This window comes from Globicephala melas, chromosome 15 (genome assembly GCF_963455315.2).
Source record: "Globicephala melas chromosome 15, mGloMel1.2, whole genome shotgun sequence".
In the NCBI taxonomy this organism is placed as follows: Eukaryota; Metazoa; Chordata; class Mammalia; order Artiodactyla; family Delphinidae; genus Globicephala; species Globicephala melas.
This window is the reverse complement of record NC_083328.1, coordinates 40717332-40734293: the sequence shown is the minus strand read 5'-3', so window position 1 is coordinate 40734293 and position 16962 is coordinate 40717332. Positions and strand designations below refer to the sequence as shown.

General features: G+C 42.3%; 1 protein-coding gene across 1 annotated transcript in view; it reads right to left on the bottom strand.

Moving 5' to 3' along the window:
• The window catches only part of CFAP61 (cilia and flagella associated protein 61), a 256224-nt gene that overhangs the window by 131911 nt on the left and 107351 nt on the right, over positions 1-16962 (bottom strand). The window contains exons 14-17 of the mRNA XM_060285108.1: positions 14012-14138; positions 9534-9611; positions 7183-7389; positions 4186-4320 (exon numbers count right to left, since the gene is read on the bottom strand). Coding sequence (XP_060141091.1) covers positions 4186-4320; positions 7183-7389; positions 9534-9611; positions 14012-14138 — 547 coding nt within the window. The remainder of the gene's footprint in view (positions 1-4185; positions 4321-7182; positions 7390-9533; positions 9612-14011; positions 14139-16962) is intronic.

Here is a 16962-nt window from a genome sequence, read left to right as displayed (position 1 = left end):
TTCCCAGATCATAGTTCGCATGCAAGTGGGCCACACTGATTCATTTCATTAAAAATTCCCATGATAATAATTCTCAGAGGGCAAATGCCCAGGCCAAGACTGCCCATTCAAGCTAAGAAACGAAATCTTCTCGGTCCATGCCACGTGGATTACGGTTAGGAAAAAGCCTTCTCTTATCCACGTATCTCTGCTGGTTGACTGTGGCGACATAATGAACCTTCCGGGCCTACCTCGGTGATGTGTGATGAAAACCATTCACATGTTTTCCAGGTCCTTTCTTGTGACCTGACACGGGGCACACTGTCAATTGATACGAATGACAGGGACAGTTTGGTGGCAGGGACACCGACTCATCTAAACCAGGCAGCAGCTACCTGACCTTGGGGCGAGGGGAGCACACTACCCTGCCACGCAGTGATGAATTTCAATCTCTGCTGGCTTGTGCCAGAGTCAGATTGGCAACCCACTGAGATGAAACGCTTTCTATCCCATTACTCATGCCTGAAGTGATCTGTTCCCTTGAAGACTGGCTTCCTAGGTGAAAGCCAGGGAACGGATGGTCAGTCTGAGATGCGATAAAAAGTATGAAAGGCCAGTGCCCAGCGAGAGCAGTGTGCGGACACGTGAGGGCGCTGAGGGTTGCTCGTAGCTCCGGGCAGAGGGGGGTGTAAAACTTAAAGGGACAAAGAGAGATTCATTTAGTAAGACAATCGCTCAACTTCAACGGCTGCAGTACTATTTGCTCTGCTAAGAAATCAACGTGCTTAGGACCCTGTAGAAAGTCCTCCAAAAAATTTTCCATCTGGCTCACCTTGACTCAGATAATCAGCCTAAAACATTAAATCCGCCTACAACGTTTTTTAAAATTTAAAGTAATGTAATGTAGTATTTTAACGTTTGACTGTCTAGGCTCATCCCATGTGGATTATGCTCTCGATAATCCTCTGGTCCAACTTTAAGATTTCTAACATTTTCACTAAACCTTGTTTACTAAATCTAAATCTAAATCTTATTCTCAAGAATAAGTATAACAAGCAGCGGTAAAGTACTTCTTAAAAAGTCAGAATTCACCAATACAGTAAACAACACAGCACAAAGTGGCGGATACGAGCACCAGCCCCACCCATCTGGTAAGTGGTTGTCTTCCTGGAGCAGGGATTTAAAAACCCATCCTTGGGGACTTCTCTGGTGGTCCAGTGGGTAAGACTCCGTGCTCCCTGGGCTTCCCTGGTGGCGCAGTGGTTGAGAGTCCGCCTACCGATGCAGGGGACACGGGTTCGTGCCCCGGTCCGGGAAGATCCCACATGCCGCGGAGCGGCTGGGCCCGTGAGCCATGGCCGCTGAGCCAGCGCGTCCAGGGCCTGTGCTCCGCAGCGGGAGAGGCCACAACAGTGAGAGGCCTGCGTACCGAAAAAAAAAAAAAAAAAGACTCCGTGCTCCCAATGCAGGGGGCCTGGGTTTGATCCGTGGTCGGGGAACTAGATCCGACATGCATGCCGCAACAAAGATCCTGCGTACCGCAACTAAGACCCGGCGCAGCCAAAATCAATCAATCAATTAATTAATTAATTAATTAAACAAAATCCATCCTCTGCTAGGTCTTGAAATAAGCCAGGGGCTCTGTGGGGACACAGCACAGAGAGATGGCCATGGAAAAGCTTATTAAATGTAAGCAATGATTTCAACTCATAACAACCTGGGAAGTCATGATAGGATCATTTTATTTATTTATTTATTTATTACAAATTTATTTATTTGTGGCCGCGCTGGGTCTTCGCTGTTGTGCGTGGGCCTTCTCCAGTTGCAGCGAGCGGGGGTCACTCTTCAGTGCAGTGCGCGGGCCTCTCACTACAGATGCCCTTCCTGTTGTGGATCATGGGCTCCGGGCACGCGGGCCTCAGCAGTTGTGGCACGCGAGCTCAGCAGTTGTGGCTCGTGGGGCTCTAGAGCGCAGGCTCAGTAGTTGTGGTGCACGGGCCTAGCTGGTCCGTGGCATGCGGGATCCTCCCGGACCAGGGCTCGAACCCGTGTCCCCTGCATTGGCAGGTGGACTCCCAACCACTGCGCCACCAGGGAAGTCCCAGTAGGGTTGTTTTAAGTGAAATAAAATGTTTTCTCTGGCTTTTTCCCCACCAGGAGCTCCAGCTCAACTCAAAGTCATCCAGGTCTGTAGATTCCCAGGGTTGGGGGTGGGGTGAGGATGGGGAAGCTCCAGAGGTTCAGGAACACGGCTCTTGATACCAGATGGCAGCCCCGTGCTGCGCCCCGTCTTCTCAGCCATACCACTCACGCCCCCTGGGGACCAGCTGAAGGTGCTGGGGCTGCGGGCTGCCGCCGACGTGTGAGGGCTTCTCTTGGCCTGGCCACGTGGTCTATCCCAACTCAAAGGCATCTCAGCAGTGGCTGCAAAAGGGCAGCACCTCTCACACAGAAGCTACATCTCTGTACTTTGTACCTGTGGCCCCTTCTCCTGGGATCAGGAGGATGTCACATTAGCTGTGTTTCAGTGACAGATATAGATGAGGCCACCCTTCCTGACCCCGACACACTCTCTTGGCTCTCATTCCAAAAGAATCCAATCCCAGGATCTCCACACACCAGCAGACCACCTGGTGGTCAACCCCACAGTCCTACAGATTTGCCCGGGGCCCCTTCCTCTCTAGAGTGTGATGCTGGGGCCCTGCTACCTAAGGACACACCTGTGGTCTTGGATGAAGTGATGACATGCATCTGTTGCAAGATGATAAGGGAGGAAGGAGAAGTGGGTGAGGCTGTAGAAGATGCAAAACTGGCCAAGAGTTGAACCCCGTTGGAGCTGTTTCTGCGCAGCCCATCGTGTGGGCTGAAACACGTGCTCGTCTGCCTTCAGAAGCTTTTAGAGCAAGTGGGCAGAGTAATTCTGTGTCTGTTAAACCTAGTGATAAAATAATAGGACCTGAATTTGGTCTCTGTTTTTAATCTCCTTCTAGGAATTCACATTTCACAAAACTATCAGTCTATGAGGGACTGTACATTAAGAAAAGAAGACGAGGTCCCTCAGCACAGACAGAAGGAGAATCCCTGCTTCGTAGAACTTGCTCTACTTTTGTACATGCTTCACATTTTCCATAATGAAGATTTGAGCAAAAGAATTGCTATTCGTTTTTAGTCTCTACTCAAATACAAAGTTAGAACTTAGAAAATAAATACAAATTTATTTTTTATTTTACAAATATAAAGACTTAGGACTTTACATAGGACTTAGAGCAGCCTGCCTCTAAGATGGGTCTTGGTGGACCCACCCCCCATACGTAAAGCAGGAGCTGGGGGCCGTGAGGTGACGCATGTCCTGCAAAACTGGGGTGTTGATTTGAGCACCATTTCCAGCACCATTTTTAGCTCCTTTGCTAAACGTTCGGAGAGTTTAAACTTTCCACTTTCCTCCTTTCTCACAAAGAACAAGTGTCGGCCCACTGCGGGGCGTTTTGCTACCGTATTTAAGTGGAAGTGTGCACATACAGTACAAGCTTACATGTAAGTCAGCCCGACAAAGTCACGCTTCCAGCCAAGTTCCTGAACACGGCTCTGTGTATGGTTGTTTACGCGTCCACTTCCACTGAAAGCGAAATCTAGGTTCTGTTTGGTCCCTTTTCCTGTTCTGGTACTAAGAGTGTCCCAGGGCTGTGCACTCTAAGCTCAAAGCCCCCGCCACCCAGGACAGCTGAGACGTTCCTGTTCATCACGCGGACTCCCCCAGTAGGAGGGAACAAACCTAGCTCAGGACTCAGCCCCAAACGTCCTCATGCAGCCAGACCTAGGTTCTCAAACCGAGAAAGCAGAGCATGAAGGAAAGGGGAGTCTGCTTTGAAGCAAGGGGGCTAAACCCAGAAAGATGCTGGGAGGTGGACCCCCAAGCCACTGGTACTGAGGCGCAGCAGCCCGCGGCGGCGTCCCCCGTGTGAGGGGGGGTGGCGCGTTACGAGGGACCACATGGCGTCCGCTCTGCTCCGGGCTCGCTGCGGAGGCACCACCCTAGGGCAGGGGCCGGTGGGAGGGAGCCTGGGCTCCTGGATGAAGGAGCAGCCGTTGGGCTCCGTCTCCGCGTATGCAGCGCCGCCCCATCTGCCACGCCCGCCCGCCCGCCCGCTCGCTCGCTCGCCCGCCCGCGCTGGCACTGCGCCCCGCCTGCTGCCGCCGGCTACCCACCGCGTCCCTGGAGACCTCCTTTGATGGGGCGTTGATGCCAAGCTTTTCCAGGGGATAGACAATCTGTCGTCGGGGCCGCACGGGAACCAAGTAGTGGAGGGCGGACGTCAGCGAGTGGGCACTGGAGCTCTGAAACTGGGAGACAGCGACCTCGATGTTAGGGGGAAGGGCGTGGGAGCCGCGCGCACATTTGCCGGCACGCGCCTCGACAAATACAAAACTCCCAACCCGGCCAAACCGGAGGTGGGGGGGAACCAGCAAATAAACAAACATACTCTTCGACCAGAGGAATGAATTGTAGATAATGCCTGACACTAATGAAGATAATTACGGGAGTAATTGCATTACTATCTCTGTGGGAATGACAGATAAACAAGTGGTTTGGTTTATGGGATTTTTCAGCACAAGTATTTTCCCCAGGAGGATATTCTTCTCCGTAGTGATCATGAATCAGCTCGATTTGACCCCATTAAGCTGTGTTATCTGCGTCCTGGTAACCTTTGCGTGTTTCACACAAGCTGCTTTAAGAAGGCACATAGATAAAAATGTCATCTGAGGGGCAATAGGGCGCAGATGTGAAAATCCTCATGTTTGTGAAAGTCACTGCTACTTCAGCTGGACGTCTGTTGATCAGATAAGCGTTTTAAAACAAAAGGATAAAACCGGAGAGTGGGGGAGTGGAGGGGGGAGGGGGCTGGACCAGATTATTCTGCTTTATATTAATACTAAATTGTGAGCTGGATTTATGGTTACTGAAACGGGCTACAATAAATCATGTTTTAGGTGAATGCTTTAAATATTAACTTTATCCAAGTTTTAGACTTGGCAGAGAAAACTGAACATGGTGATCTTTATTTCTTTCACATTTATGAAATCTTAGGGGTTTTGGTGAAACCCCTAAGCTTTGGGTATGTCAACTGTGTAAACCTCAAACTGTCAAACCAAAAATTTTTAATGAGACATTTACCGAATTTAACCTGGAAAGCAAAGAAAGTAAAACGGAACTGTAGCTGTAGTTTAATAAATGACGTGGTTTACACATGACTTATTTGTGGTTCTAAAAATAGCCCCTAGGCCTTTCTAAGAGCTTCTGGAAGGGATTTCTAAAATCCTTCACTATTGAACTTCACTGCCTGATTTTACACACTGAGAAACAGAAGCCAGGGATCTCTAGCCAAAGCTGTGTTTTTAAGCCTGGAAGAGCTCTCAGTACATGTTCTGGCAGGAGGGTGTGGAGAAAACCGTCTTCATCGTGTCAGCCGAAAGCTCACTTGTACTGCAGTCAACTGGGGATTTATAGCAGAATTTGGAGATTCTTACCTGTACTATTTGGTATTGCTTCTTGCACTTATTTAAATGTACGTGTATAAATCAACTAGAGGTGCAGACAGAGAGGAAATCTGTTTCCAAGTGTGTTTCTATGTTATATATACAATAGCGCGTAACATGGTCCTAATTCCACACCATGGAGGGAAATACGTGAACACTCAATGAGTTCAGTTCAAGTCACCATTTTTTAGGATGCATGCAAAAGGACTTTCTACCAACTGGGCACTGGCAGGAAACACTGGGAATAAAAACTGAGAATGTAACATCCCATCCTTAAAGGTCACCAAATTGGCACTTGGCCAAATGTGAAGTACAAAGAAATTGTGCAGGACCAGGATTTTCAGGCAAAACTGTTAAACTTCCCATGTCCCAGGTTCAAATCTGGGGCATTCACATTGCTGTAGGGCTGCATTTTGATAGGAAAAAAAATCATCACTAGAGCATATTCTACATTCGCTACCTATCTTTTCCATGTTTTTTCTTCTTTCTCCTCCATTCCTTCTGTTTTTCCCCAAAAGGCATTTGTCAAATAAGATACATTGGTAAAATTACTGTTATGTGTATGTACCCATATACCTTAGATTGTTTTTAAGTTTAATAATTCAGAGCATTTAAAAAACCCACTTAGCTCACCATGGTAACTAAGAAGAAACGTGACAATGTCAGACTCTAGGCAGAGCCTAAGAAAGTTTTTGGTCACGAATGGGATCTTATGGGACAATTTCTACCTAGGGGGGGTAGAAATTTCTACCTGGGGGTTCAGTTCTCAACACCCCTCAAGTCTGCATCAACACTGTCAGTGACAGAGGGACCATCTTGCAGGAAAGAACTGCTTGGGGATCCAGCTCCAAGAAGCCCTTGCCTGTGAGCAAGCGGGACACTGCGTGTGAGCACGTGTGAGCACGTGTGAGTGTGTGGGACCCTCCTACGTAACAGGGCTGCAGCTCTGAACAGGGCAAACAGCTCCAGCTTTACGGCACAAGACAGAATGTGAGCGAGTGAGAAGTGCTATGAAGGAGACGGAAGCAGGATACACGGAAGCAGGAAGCAAGAGCTTGCTATCTGTGCACAGTATACATAATGTATACACAGCAGACACGTGTTTGTTATAGAAGTATTGCACTATGTAAGTACAAGTATTATGCAGACATAGTGGTATCTACTACATAAAGGTTACATCAATAACACATATCTCCACTTTTTATCCATCACTTTTATGGGGATGTTATACGGCTGTTTTGCAATACCGTGATAGCACACCAGTATTAAGGACTGAGCTAATTTATTCTATGGGTTCACTACTAGAACATTCTTTGCTTGAAGAACATCATAGGACATTCTGGCCTTCACTAATTCACATGAGAAATAATTTGATTTTCACATCCCTTAGAGTGTTTTTCCATAGCTTTCAGTGTCTGCTTTGTAGATATGGAAAAGCCAACAATTTGTTCTACTAATTATATGGGTTGTGATGGTTTCAGAAATTCAAATCCTTCTGGGTTTTCACTGTAGTGTAAGAAAAGGACCAAACTCAATATGGCCATTTGAAATTCAGAGCCACATTACAATCAAAATACATGGAGTGAAGAAGAAATAAAATATGGCACACGACACAAATGACACCGTGACACAGATCTGCTGGAAAAGTGACTTAAGACATTCTTTTACCTTGCCTTCCTTGGCTCGCGGGTAAACAGGGTAGTAGAGACAGGACTTATATCCTAAACGGAGGATCTCCTTCAGAAAAAACTTGGTGTAGTGCTGAAAAATGGGGTTCAGGGCAAAGTGATACAGGTGGCCATGCTCTTCGCGCTGGTGGTGACTAAAGTATATGAAGTCTTCAATATTGTAGTGGGATCGTATGTACTCTATATCCTAAAAAGAGATGTGAGAAAAGACACCTAAGAAGGTTTTAAACAAACGGCATACGCTTTCTGAGAAACATCATTTAAAAATGACTTTAGGTACAATAATGAGAGACGAGTTTTTCCCTCCTATTATTTACGATCTCATTTTCATTGTTAATTTTTTTAAAGCTAAAACTTATGTTTCCTGAAAGTCACTTGTTTTGATGGCTTACTTCTGGAGGGTGGCTCAGAGCTTTGGGATTTGCTCCTCACAGCCGTGCTAAAAACCTGGAGAGCCTTGAGTCCCTGCTCATGGACAGCCTCCCAGTGGCCAGAGCAATGCAATGGAGAAGCAGATATACACTACCGTCAAAGAGCCCCTGCCAACCATCCACACTGATACTCTCATTCATGACATGGAGAGACTTTTGGGGAAAACTGACGAATGCAAAAGACCAGTTAGAGAAACATACAACTCACTCCAGAGGAAACAGAGGTTATCCAGCAAATGGAGGAGAATTTTTTAAAAATTCTACTCAATGTCCTCAGAGATACCAAAAAAGGATCTCGCATAAAACATAACAAACAAGCTCCTACAAAAAAGGAACAATAAGAGAACAAGGAAGAGACTTGGAAGTTAAACACATGAACTCTGAAATTAAAATTCCAATAGAAGGCCTGGATAATAGACTAGATGTGGCTGAACAGTAAATTAGGAATCTGGAAGATAAAATCAAGAACAACTCCTAGAATGAAGAGTAAGAAGTACAAGAGATTAAAAAGTACAAGAAGAAAGGTAAAAGACAGTGAAGGGTCACTTCCATCCAAAAAGGAATGGAGAATAGAGAAAATGGAAGGGAAGAAATCATTAGTGAAATCATAGAAGAAAGATGTTCCCAAGCTCAAAAGAGGCATAAGGTACTTCATAAGAATTTTTGGAATAAAAGGGAAAAACTAATTCTCAAGAGAGAAAGCAGACATACATACATTTATTTACATCAGACTGTATTTTGTCCGTAACATTGGATACTGGAAGATAATGAGAGTAAAAACATCAACACTCTGATGAGAAATAATTTGCATATGAATTCTATTCACAGCTGAATGAGTGTTCAAGTGTGAGGACAGATGAAAACTTGTATATGTGTGTGGACTCAGAGACCCTACCCTCTTCCACTCAGTCTCCAAGAATTCTTAAAGATATATTGAATCAAAAGAGAAATGAATCCAAGAACAAGGATAGTTTGAACACATTAGAGAAATAAAGTCATACGAACATCTCAATAAATGCCGAAACACATTTAATAAAATTCAACACCCATGCGTAACAAAAACTTTTAGTAAATTAGAAATAGGAGAGAAGTTCCTTAACATGATAAGGGGTATCTTCCAGAAGCTATGTTCCCAGAAGGGAAGTCTCAATATTATAATTATCAGTTCTGCCTAAATTGTTCTGTAAAATCTACATAGGCACAAATAAATTCATAGTAAGTATTACAAGGTTTATCTGGAAAAGAAAACACCCAAGTTTAACCAAGAAACTTTAGGCAAAAAAATATAAATAAGAGAAGACTTCCCCACCAGATACCAAAGCACGTGATAGTGCAATAGATATCAACAAATAAATCCATGGAACAGAACAGAGAGTAAAAATAGACACAGACACATGGAAATTTAATAATATAAAGGCAGCATTTTAAATCAGTAGGGAAAGAATGGACTGCTCAGTAATAAATACTTTGGAATAATTGGCTGTGCACTGGGACAAAATAAAATTAGATGCCCACTTACACACACACGCACGCACGCACGCACACGACGCATGAAAATAAGTGCAAGGAAGAACGCTGGAAGGGATAAATGCCTAACTCTCAATAGTGGTAATCCTTTGGGGAGGGAGCTGGGACTTGTTTTTGGTGGTGGAAGGTTATTTGAATTTTTAGATGGTGAATGTTTTCAGGTACTCTTCGTAATATTTTAAACATTTTGAACCGAAAAAAAAATGGAGACTTGAAAGGCTGCCCAGTGGGATGCAAGCAGATCTACAGCCTTCAGAAAAAGAAGAAATTCATCCTAAATAAGTAAAAATGAAACTTCAAAAGAGGCATTGTGTACTAATTCACGAGAGGAAAAGGCACGATCAAGGGAAGTAGTATCCACTTCACAATTTACCATTTCATCTCTGATCACTGCAATGCCAACTACTTGTTCTGCAACTTCGGCTACAAATGCCTTCAGTGGTGTTCCATCCTGACAAGAGAAGCAGATATTTTAAGACCCTAAAAAATATTGCTATTAGTGTTTCCGTAAGCTGTCAATAAAGGGTTTCAACCGTGATCACATAACGACAATGATAAAGCCACCATCCTATCACCACTTACCTCTGGGCCAGGTAATAGGTTAAATGCCCTCTTTGTATGCGTTTAACCCTCACTTCAACCCCTCTGAAGTAAGTATTACCATTACATCTCTACTTCATTTACGAGAAAATAAGGCCTGGGAGGCTGCCTTGCCAAGATCTCCAGCTGGTACGGGATGGATCTATTGATTCGAACCACATTCCTTTGACTGGGAATCTGTTTTCTTTAGCATAACATCAGTGGTTCTCAAACACTGTCTGTCATCCCAGGCCCCCTGTGTCCTGAGGATGCTAAAGAGCTTTGGTTCACGTATGTAATGTCTACCACTATTTTCTATATTAGAAATTAAAACTGAGAAAATGTTGAATTCTTTGATTAATTTTTGTTGAACTTATTAATTAAAGCACATGTTTTAGTTTGATAAAAATATTTAGAGAGAAGAGTAGCATTGTTTCATATTTTTGCAAATCTCTTGAATATCTGGCTCAATGGAAGACGGCTGGATTCTCACACCTACTTCTGTATTGTATTCAATCTGTTGTAACATGTTATTTTGGTCGAAATATATGCAAAAAAATCTGTCTTCACAAAGATACGTAGTTGGAAAAGGGAGAAGTATTTAAATAATATTTTCAGATAATGATGGATATTCTCCTTTGATGCGCCACCAAAACTCAACATGTAGTAAGTAGTGTTTTAAAGATAAGTTGCAATGTGGCTCTGAAGCCATGTCAGTGGCCTTTGTATACCCTACTACATTAAAATGTATCGGTCTCTTTTGCACTTTGAATCTTTTACCCATGCATGATTTTTGTAACATCGTGTACTGTCTATCTGGAAAATATTGATTCACCAAGCTTATGCAGGTTTTCCAAACGTTGACCTATTTCATTACAAAATATCAAAACATTGCGTGTGGTAATATCACTGCCAGTCTCATCAGAAAAAGTTTTTTTTAAGTTTTGGGAAGCTGTCAAGCTCATGATGGCAGATACTGACTTTCTGAAAGTCTAATTTTTTTGTGAAAGCGTGGACTTTATCATGGGGGAACACATGCTGTCAGTTGTTTCTTTGGAGTGACACTCTCACCTCACTCATTTTTAAGAAAAAGTCTGCCAACTCCCCAGGACTGAATTACCATATTTTGTCTGCCAGCTGTTCTGTGACAATGGTGCTGCTTCAGCCTGCAATTCAAACAACTGCAGAAACATTTTTCTTGAAACAACCAATATACTTCAGCCTGCAGCCAAGAGCAGTATGCGCACGTCTCATTTTGCTACACAGAATACTGCAAATACATGTACTCAAGGGCTAAGACTTAGTAAGTTAATGTTTACAGCTTCAAGGGAAACTGGCTTTCCCTTTTGTTTGAATTTTAATTAAAATGTCTATGGAGATAGTTGCAGATTCACCAGCAGTTGTAAAAAACAATACAGAGAGATTCCTTCTACACTTTGCCCAGTATCCCATAATGGTAACCTTTGCAAAACACTAGTATCATATGACAAGCAGGGAACCCACACTGATGCCATTTCGCGTGCACGCGCGCGTGCCCATGTGTGTGCGTATTAAAATCTATGCAATTTTATCCCCTGTGTAGGTTCATATGTCCACCACTGCAGTCAAGATACTGAACAGTTCCAACACAAGGATTTCATGGGTTGCCTATTATACCACACCTATCTGCCTCCTGTCCCACTTCCATCCTTAACCCTGGCAACAAACGATCTGTTCTCCAGTTCTAAAATGTTGTCATTTCAAAAATGTCATATAAGTGAAATCATACAGTATGTAACCTCTAGGGACTGGCTTATTTTTCCATTTAGCATAATTCTCTGGACATCCACCCAAGCTGATATATGAATCAACAGTGCATTCCTGAATAGTATGGAGGGTCCCTAAAAAAATAAAGTAGAACTACCATATGATCCAGCAATCCCACTTCTGGGCATATATCCAGAAAAGATGAAAACTCTAATTTGAAAACATACATTCACCCCGATGTTCATAGCAGCACTATTGACAATAGCCACGACATGGAAGCAATCTAAATGTCCACCAACAGATGAATGGATAAAGAAGATGTGGTGCGTATATACAATGGAATATTACTCAGCCATAAAAAGGAAGGAAATAGTGCCATTTGCAGCAACATGGATGGACCTAGAGATTACCATAGTAAGTGAAGTAAATCAGAGAAAGACAAATACCATATGATATCACTTATTTGTGGAATCTAAAAAAAATGATACAGATGAACTTATTTACAAAACAGAAACAGACTCACAGACATAGAAAACAATCTTATGGTTACCGAAGGGGAAAGGGGAGGGAGGGATAAATTAAGAGTCTGGGATTAACAGATACACACTACTTACTATATATAAAATATATAAACAACAAGGACTGACTGTATAGATACACATATATTTATCTGAATCACTTTGCTGTACCTGAAACTAACACAACATTATAAATCAACTATACTTAAACAAACAAACAAAAAAACTGGTGCATCCCTTTGCACTGCTGAGCACTATTCCATGGCATGGAATTGCCACAGCTCACCCTACCCATTCCCCTGTTGGAGGACATCTGGGCTGATTCCAGCTGCTATGAACATTTGTGACCAAGTCTTCATTTCTCTGCGATAAATGCTCAGAGATAACTTGCATTTTTTTTTGTTTTTTAAGAAACAGCCAAAATGTTCTCCAGAGCAGGGGTACCATTTCACATTCCCACCAGCAGCACAGGAGTGATCCAATTTCCCCGCACCTTCGCCACACCTGAGTGGTGTCACTCTTCTTTGTTTTAGCCATTCTCCTGGTGCACAGTGACATCCCGTTGTGGATTTTCTGTTCCTGTTGTTGCTGTGAGTGCATCGCAGCAAACTCGAAGGCCACTGGGAAGTTTGGTGACACTGCTTCAATCCACATTGAGGTCCCTGAGGTTTTGCCCACCATTGCCTTTCCGCTAAATATCAATTCAGTGGAAAAGGAAAATAATTTCTTACTCTTATTTTGAGCATAGTTTTTACCTCATAGACTCCCTGCATGTGTCTTGGAGACCCCTGTGTCAGCGAGCCAGGAGGGAAGGAACAAACAAAAAAAGAAACAAAGAGACCAAGACAAACCAAAACAAACAAAAAAAACATGTGCTGGAGGGAAGTTTTACTTTAATTCAATGCCTTTATAAATATTAAACATCTCACCACGTTTGGTGTTTGTTGTCTCCCTCTTGATGAGTTTAAAATTAACTGAGAGGTTTATCCAAAAGAGCCCATAACTGGGAACTCGCCAGATGACCCCAGAGGCGGAATGAAGAAATACACTGAGGTATATTCATGCAATGAAGCATCAATACTTTACAGCACAATGTGGATGAATCTCACAATCATTGCTGAGCAAAAGAGGCTAGATGTCAGAAAACACACTGTATGATCCCTTTAAATAAAGCTCAGAAGCCAGGCATCTATGATCTTAGAAGTCAAGGTGGTACTAACTGGGGGAAGAGTGACTAAATGAGAGCTTGAAAGGGACTTCCAGTGGGCTGAGGTCAGTCTGTTTCCTGAAACAGGCACTCGTTATGTGGCGTATTCAAACAGTGAAAGCCATCAAACTTTTTATTGGTTAAACTTTTTAATATAATTCATCAAGAAGTAATTAAGCATTTCCCTAGCTACATGCATTGTTCCACGTCTGGTGAAGTTAACTGGCCTGGTCCTTAAGAAAGCAGCGATGATGTAAGGACCACTGCTAGCTTGCCCTCTGCAATGGCAAAAGTACAGTACAGTTACTGTACTAGAAAGAGAACCCAGCATTGGTCATACAGGATCTTCCCAGCCAATCCGATCCTTGAGGATGCAGCCAGCGTCCTCAAGGGTATGGACAGACCCATCACCCAGAAGGGCAAAATGGGGTGCTGCTGGGATGGGCACCAGGCACCCCAAGGATCCACTAACCTTGGTCAGATTTGCCTATTCCAAGCACTGAGATCTAATTTTGTTATATTTGTCTAGATCAAGTTCAAATTTTCTAGCCCCGTGATAAGAATTTAGGGCATCTGATCAGCCCTCATAGGGCAACTAGTGAGAAGAACAGCCCCACTTCCTTAAACCTCAGTTTCCTTGTTCTTTTCTTCTCCCTCCCACCTTCCAACCCCACCTCTGCCACTCCCCACCACACGGTTCTCCAACTAGGCCCAAGGAAACTTCTCGGTTGAACATACATGAGTCATAATGGTCCCAAAACATGAGGAAAAGAAGCCAGTCTGGTCATAGCAGGTACTTACAGGGTCCCTGCGAGCCTCGTTGTACTGCTGTAAATCTTCCAATATGCTTTTACTCAGCATGAGGGTGCTGACAAGATTTTCAACACCAGGAGTATCCGAGAGAGTGGCTAATCTTATTTTAATGGTCCTGGGTAAGGAGAGACACATTTTCTTTTTCAGGTTAACGTACTAAAATATGTATTCCGTCCTCCACCCAAATGGAGACAAAATTGTAACAGATCACACTTACATAAAATAATATCTGGTAAAATATTTTTTATATAACATTGGGGTTTGATTAACTACAAAAGTAATTCTTCATTCTAGAAAACCTGGAAAACACACATTTTAAAAAGTGCAAACATTGTAAATCAACTATACTTCAGTTTTTTTAAATTTTAAAATAATTTAAAAATAAAAATTTAAAAAAGAGAAAGAACAAAGAAAACCCAAAGTCAGCAGAAGGAAGGAAATCATAAAGATCAGAGCAGAAATAAGTGAAATAGAAATGAAGAAAACAATAGCAAATATCAATAAAACTAAAAGTTTGTTCTTTGAGAAGATAAAATTGATAAACCTTTAGCTATACTCATCAAGAAAAAAAGGGAGAGGACTCAAATCAATAAAATTATAAATGAAAAAGGAGAAATCACAACTGACACCGCAGAAATACAAAGGATTATAAGAGACTACTACAAACGATTATATGCCAATAAAATGGACAACCCGGAAGAAATGGACAAATTCTTGGAAAGGTACAATTTTCCAAGACTGAACCAGGAAGAATTAGAAAATAGAAGCCGAACTATCACAACTAATGAAACTGAAACTGTGATTAAAACTCTTCCAACAGGGCTTCCCTGGTGGCGCAGTGGTTGAGAGTCCGCCTGCCGACGCAGGGGACACAGGTTCGTGCCCCGGTCTGGGAAGATCCCACATGCCGCGGAGCAGCTGGGCCCGTGAGCCATGGCTGCTGAGCCTGCGCATCCGGAGCCTGTACTCCACGACGGGAGAGGCCACAACAGTGAGAGGCCCACGTACCACAAAAAACAAACAAAAAAACAAACAAAAAACTCTTCCAGCAAACAAAAGCCCAGGACCAGATGGCTTCACAGATAATTCTATCAAACATTTAGAGAAGAGCTAAAATCCATCCTTCCCAAATTCTTGCCAAAAATTACAGAGGGAGGAACACTCCCAAATTTGTTCTACAAAGCCACCATCACCCTGATACCAAAACCAGACAAAGATATCACAAAAAATGAAAATTACAGGTCAATATCACTGATGAATATAGATGCAAAAATCGTGAACAGAATACTAGCAAACAGAATCCAACAACACATTAAAAGGATCATACACCATGATCAAGTGGGATTTATTCCAGGAACGCAACAATTCTTCAATATATGCAAACCAACCAACATGATACACAATATTATCAAATTAAGGAATAAAACCATATGATCATCTAAATAGACAAGGAAAAAGCTTTTGACAAAATACAACACCCATTTATGATAAAAACTCTCCAGAAAATGGGCATAGAGGGAATCTACCTCAACATAATAAAGGCCATATATGACAAACCCACAGCAAACATCATACTCAATGGTGAAAACCTGAAAGCATTTCCACTAAGATCAGGAACAGCACAAGGCTGTCTACTCTTGCCACTCTTATTCAACATAGTTTTGGAAGTCCTAGCCACGGAAATCAGAGAAGAAAAAGAAATAAAAGGAATACAAATTGGAAAAGAAGAAGTAAAACTGTCACTGTTTGCAGATGACATGATACTATACATAGAAAATCCTAAAGATGCCATTATAAAACTATTAGAACTAATCAACGAAATTTGGTAAGGTTGTGGGATACAAAGTTAATGCACAGAAATCTCTTGCATTGCTATACACTAACAATGAAAAATCAGAAAGAGAAATTAAGGAAACAATCCCATTTACCACTGCAAAAAAAATAAATAAATAAAATACCTAGGAATAACCGACCTAAAGAGGCAAAAGACTTTTACTCAGAAAACTATAAAAAACTGATGAAAGAAATCTGAGATGACATAAACAGATGGAGAAATATGCCATATTCTTGAATTGGAAGGAAGAATCAATATTGTGGAAATGACTATACTACCCATAGCAATCTACAGATTCAATGCAATCCCTACTAAACTACCAATGGCATTCTTCACAGAATTAGAACAAAAAATGTTACAGTTTGTATGGAAACACAAAAGACCCCAAATAGCCAAAACGATCTTGAGAAAGAAAAACGGAGCTGGAGGAATCAGGCTCCCCAACTTTAAACTATACTACAAAGCTACAGTAATCAAGACAGTATGGTACTGGCACAAAAACAGAAATACAGATTAATGGTATGGGACAGAAAGCCCAGAGATAAACCCATGCACATATGGTCACAGAATTTATGACTAAGGAGGCAAGAACATACAATGGAGAAAATCAGCCTCTTCAATAAGTAGTGCTGGGAAAACTGGACAGCTACATGTAAAAGAATGAAATTAGAATGCTACCTAACACCATACACAAAAATAAACTCCAAATGGATTAAAGACCTAAATGTAAGACCAAAGACTATAAAACCCTTAGAGGAAACATAGGAAAAACACTCTTTGACATAAATTACAGCAAGATCTTTTTTGACCCACCTCCTAGAGTAATGAAAATAAAAACAAAAATAAAAAAATGGAACCTAATTAAACTTAAAAGCTTTGCACAGCAAAGGAAACCATAAGCAAGACGAAAAGACAACCCTCAGAATGGGAGAAAATATTTGCAAATGAAGCAATGAACAAAGGATTAATCTCCAAAATATACAAACAGCTCATGGAGCTCAGTATCAAAAAAGCAAACCCAATTAATAAATGGGCAGAAGACCTAAATAGACATTTCACCAAAGAAGACATACAGATGGCCAAGAGGCACATGAAAAGATGCTCA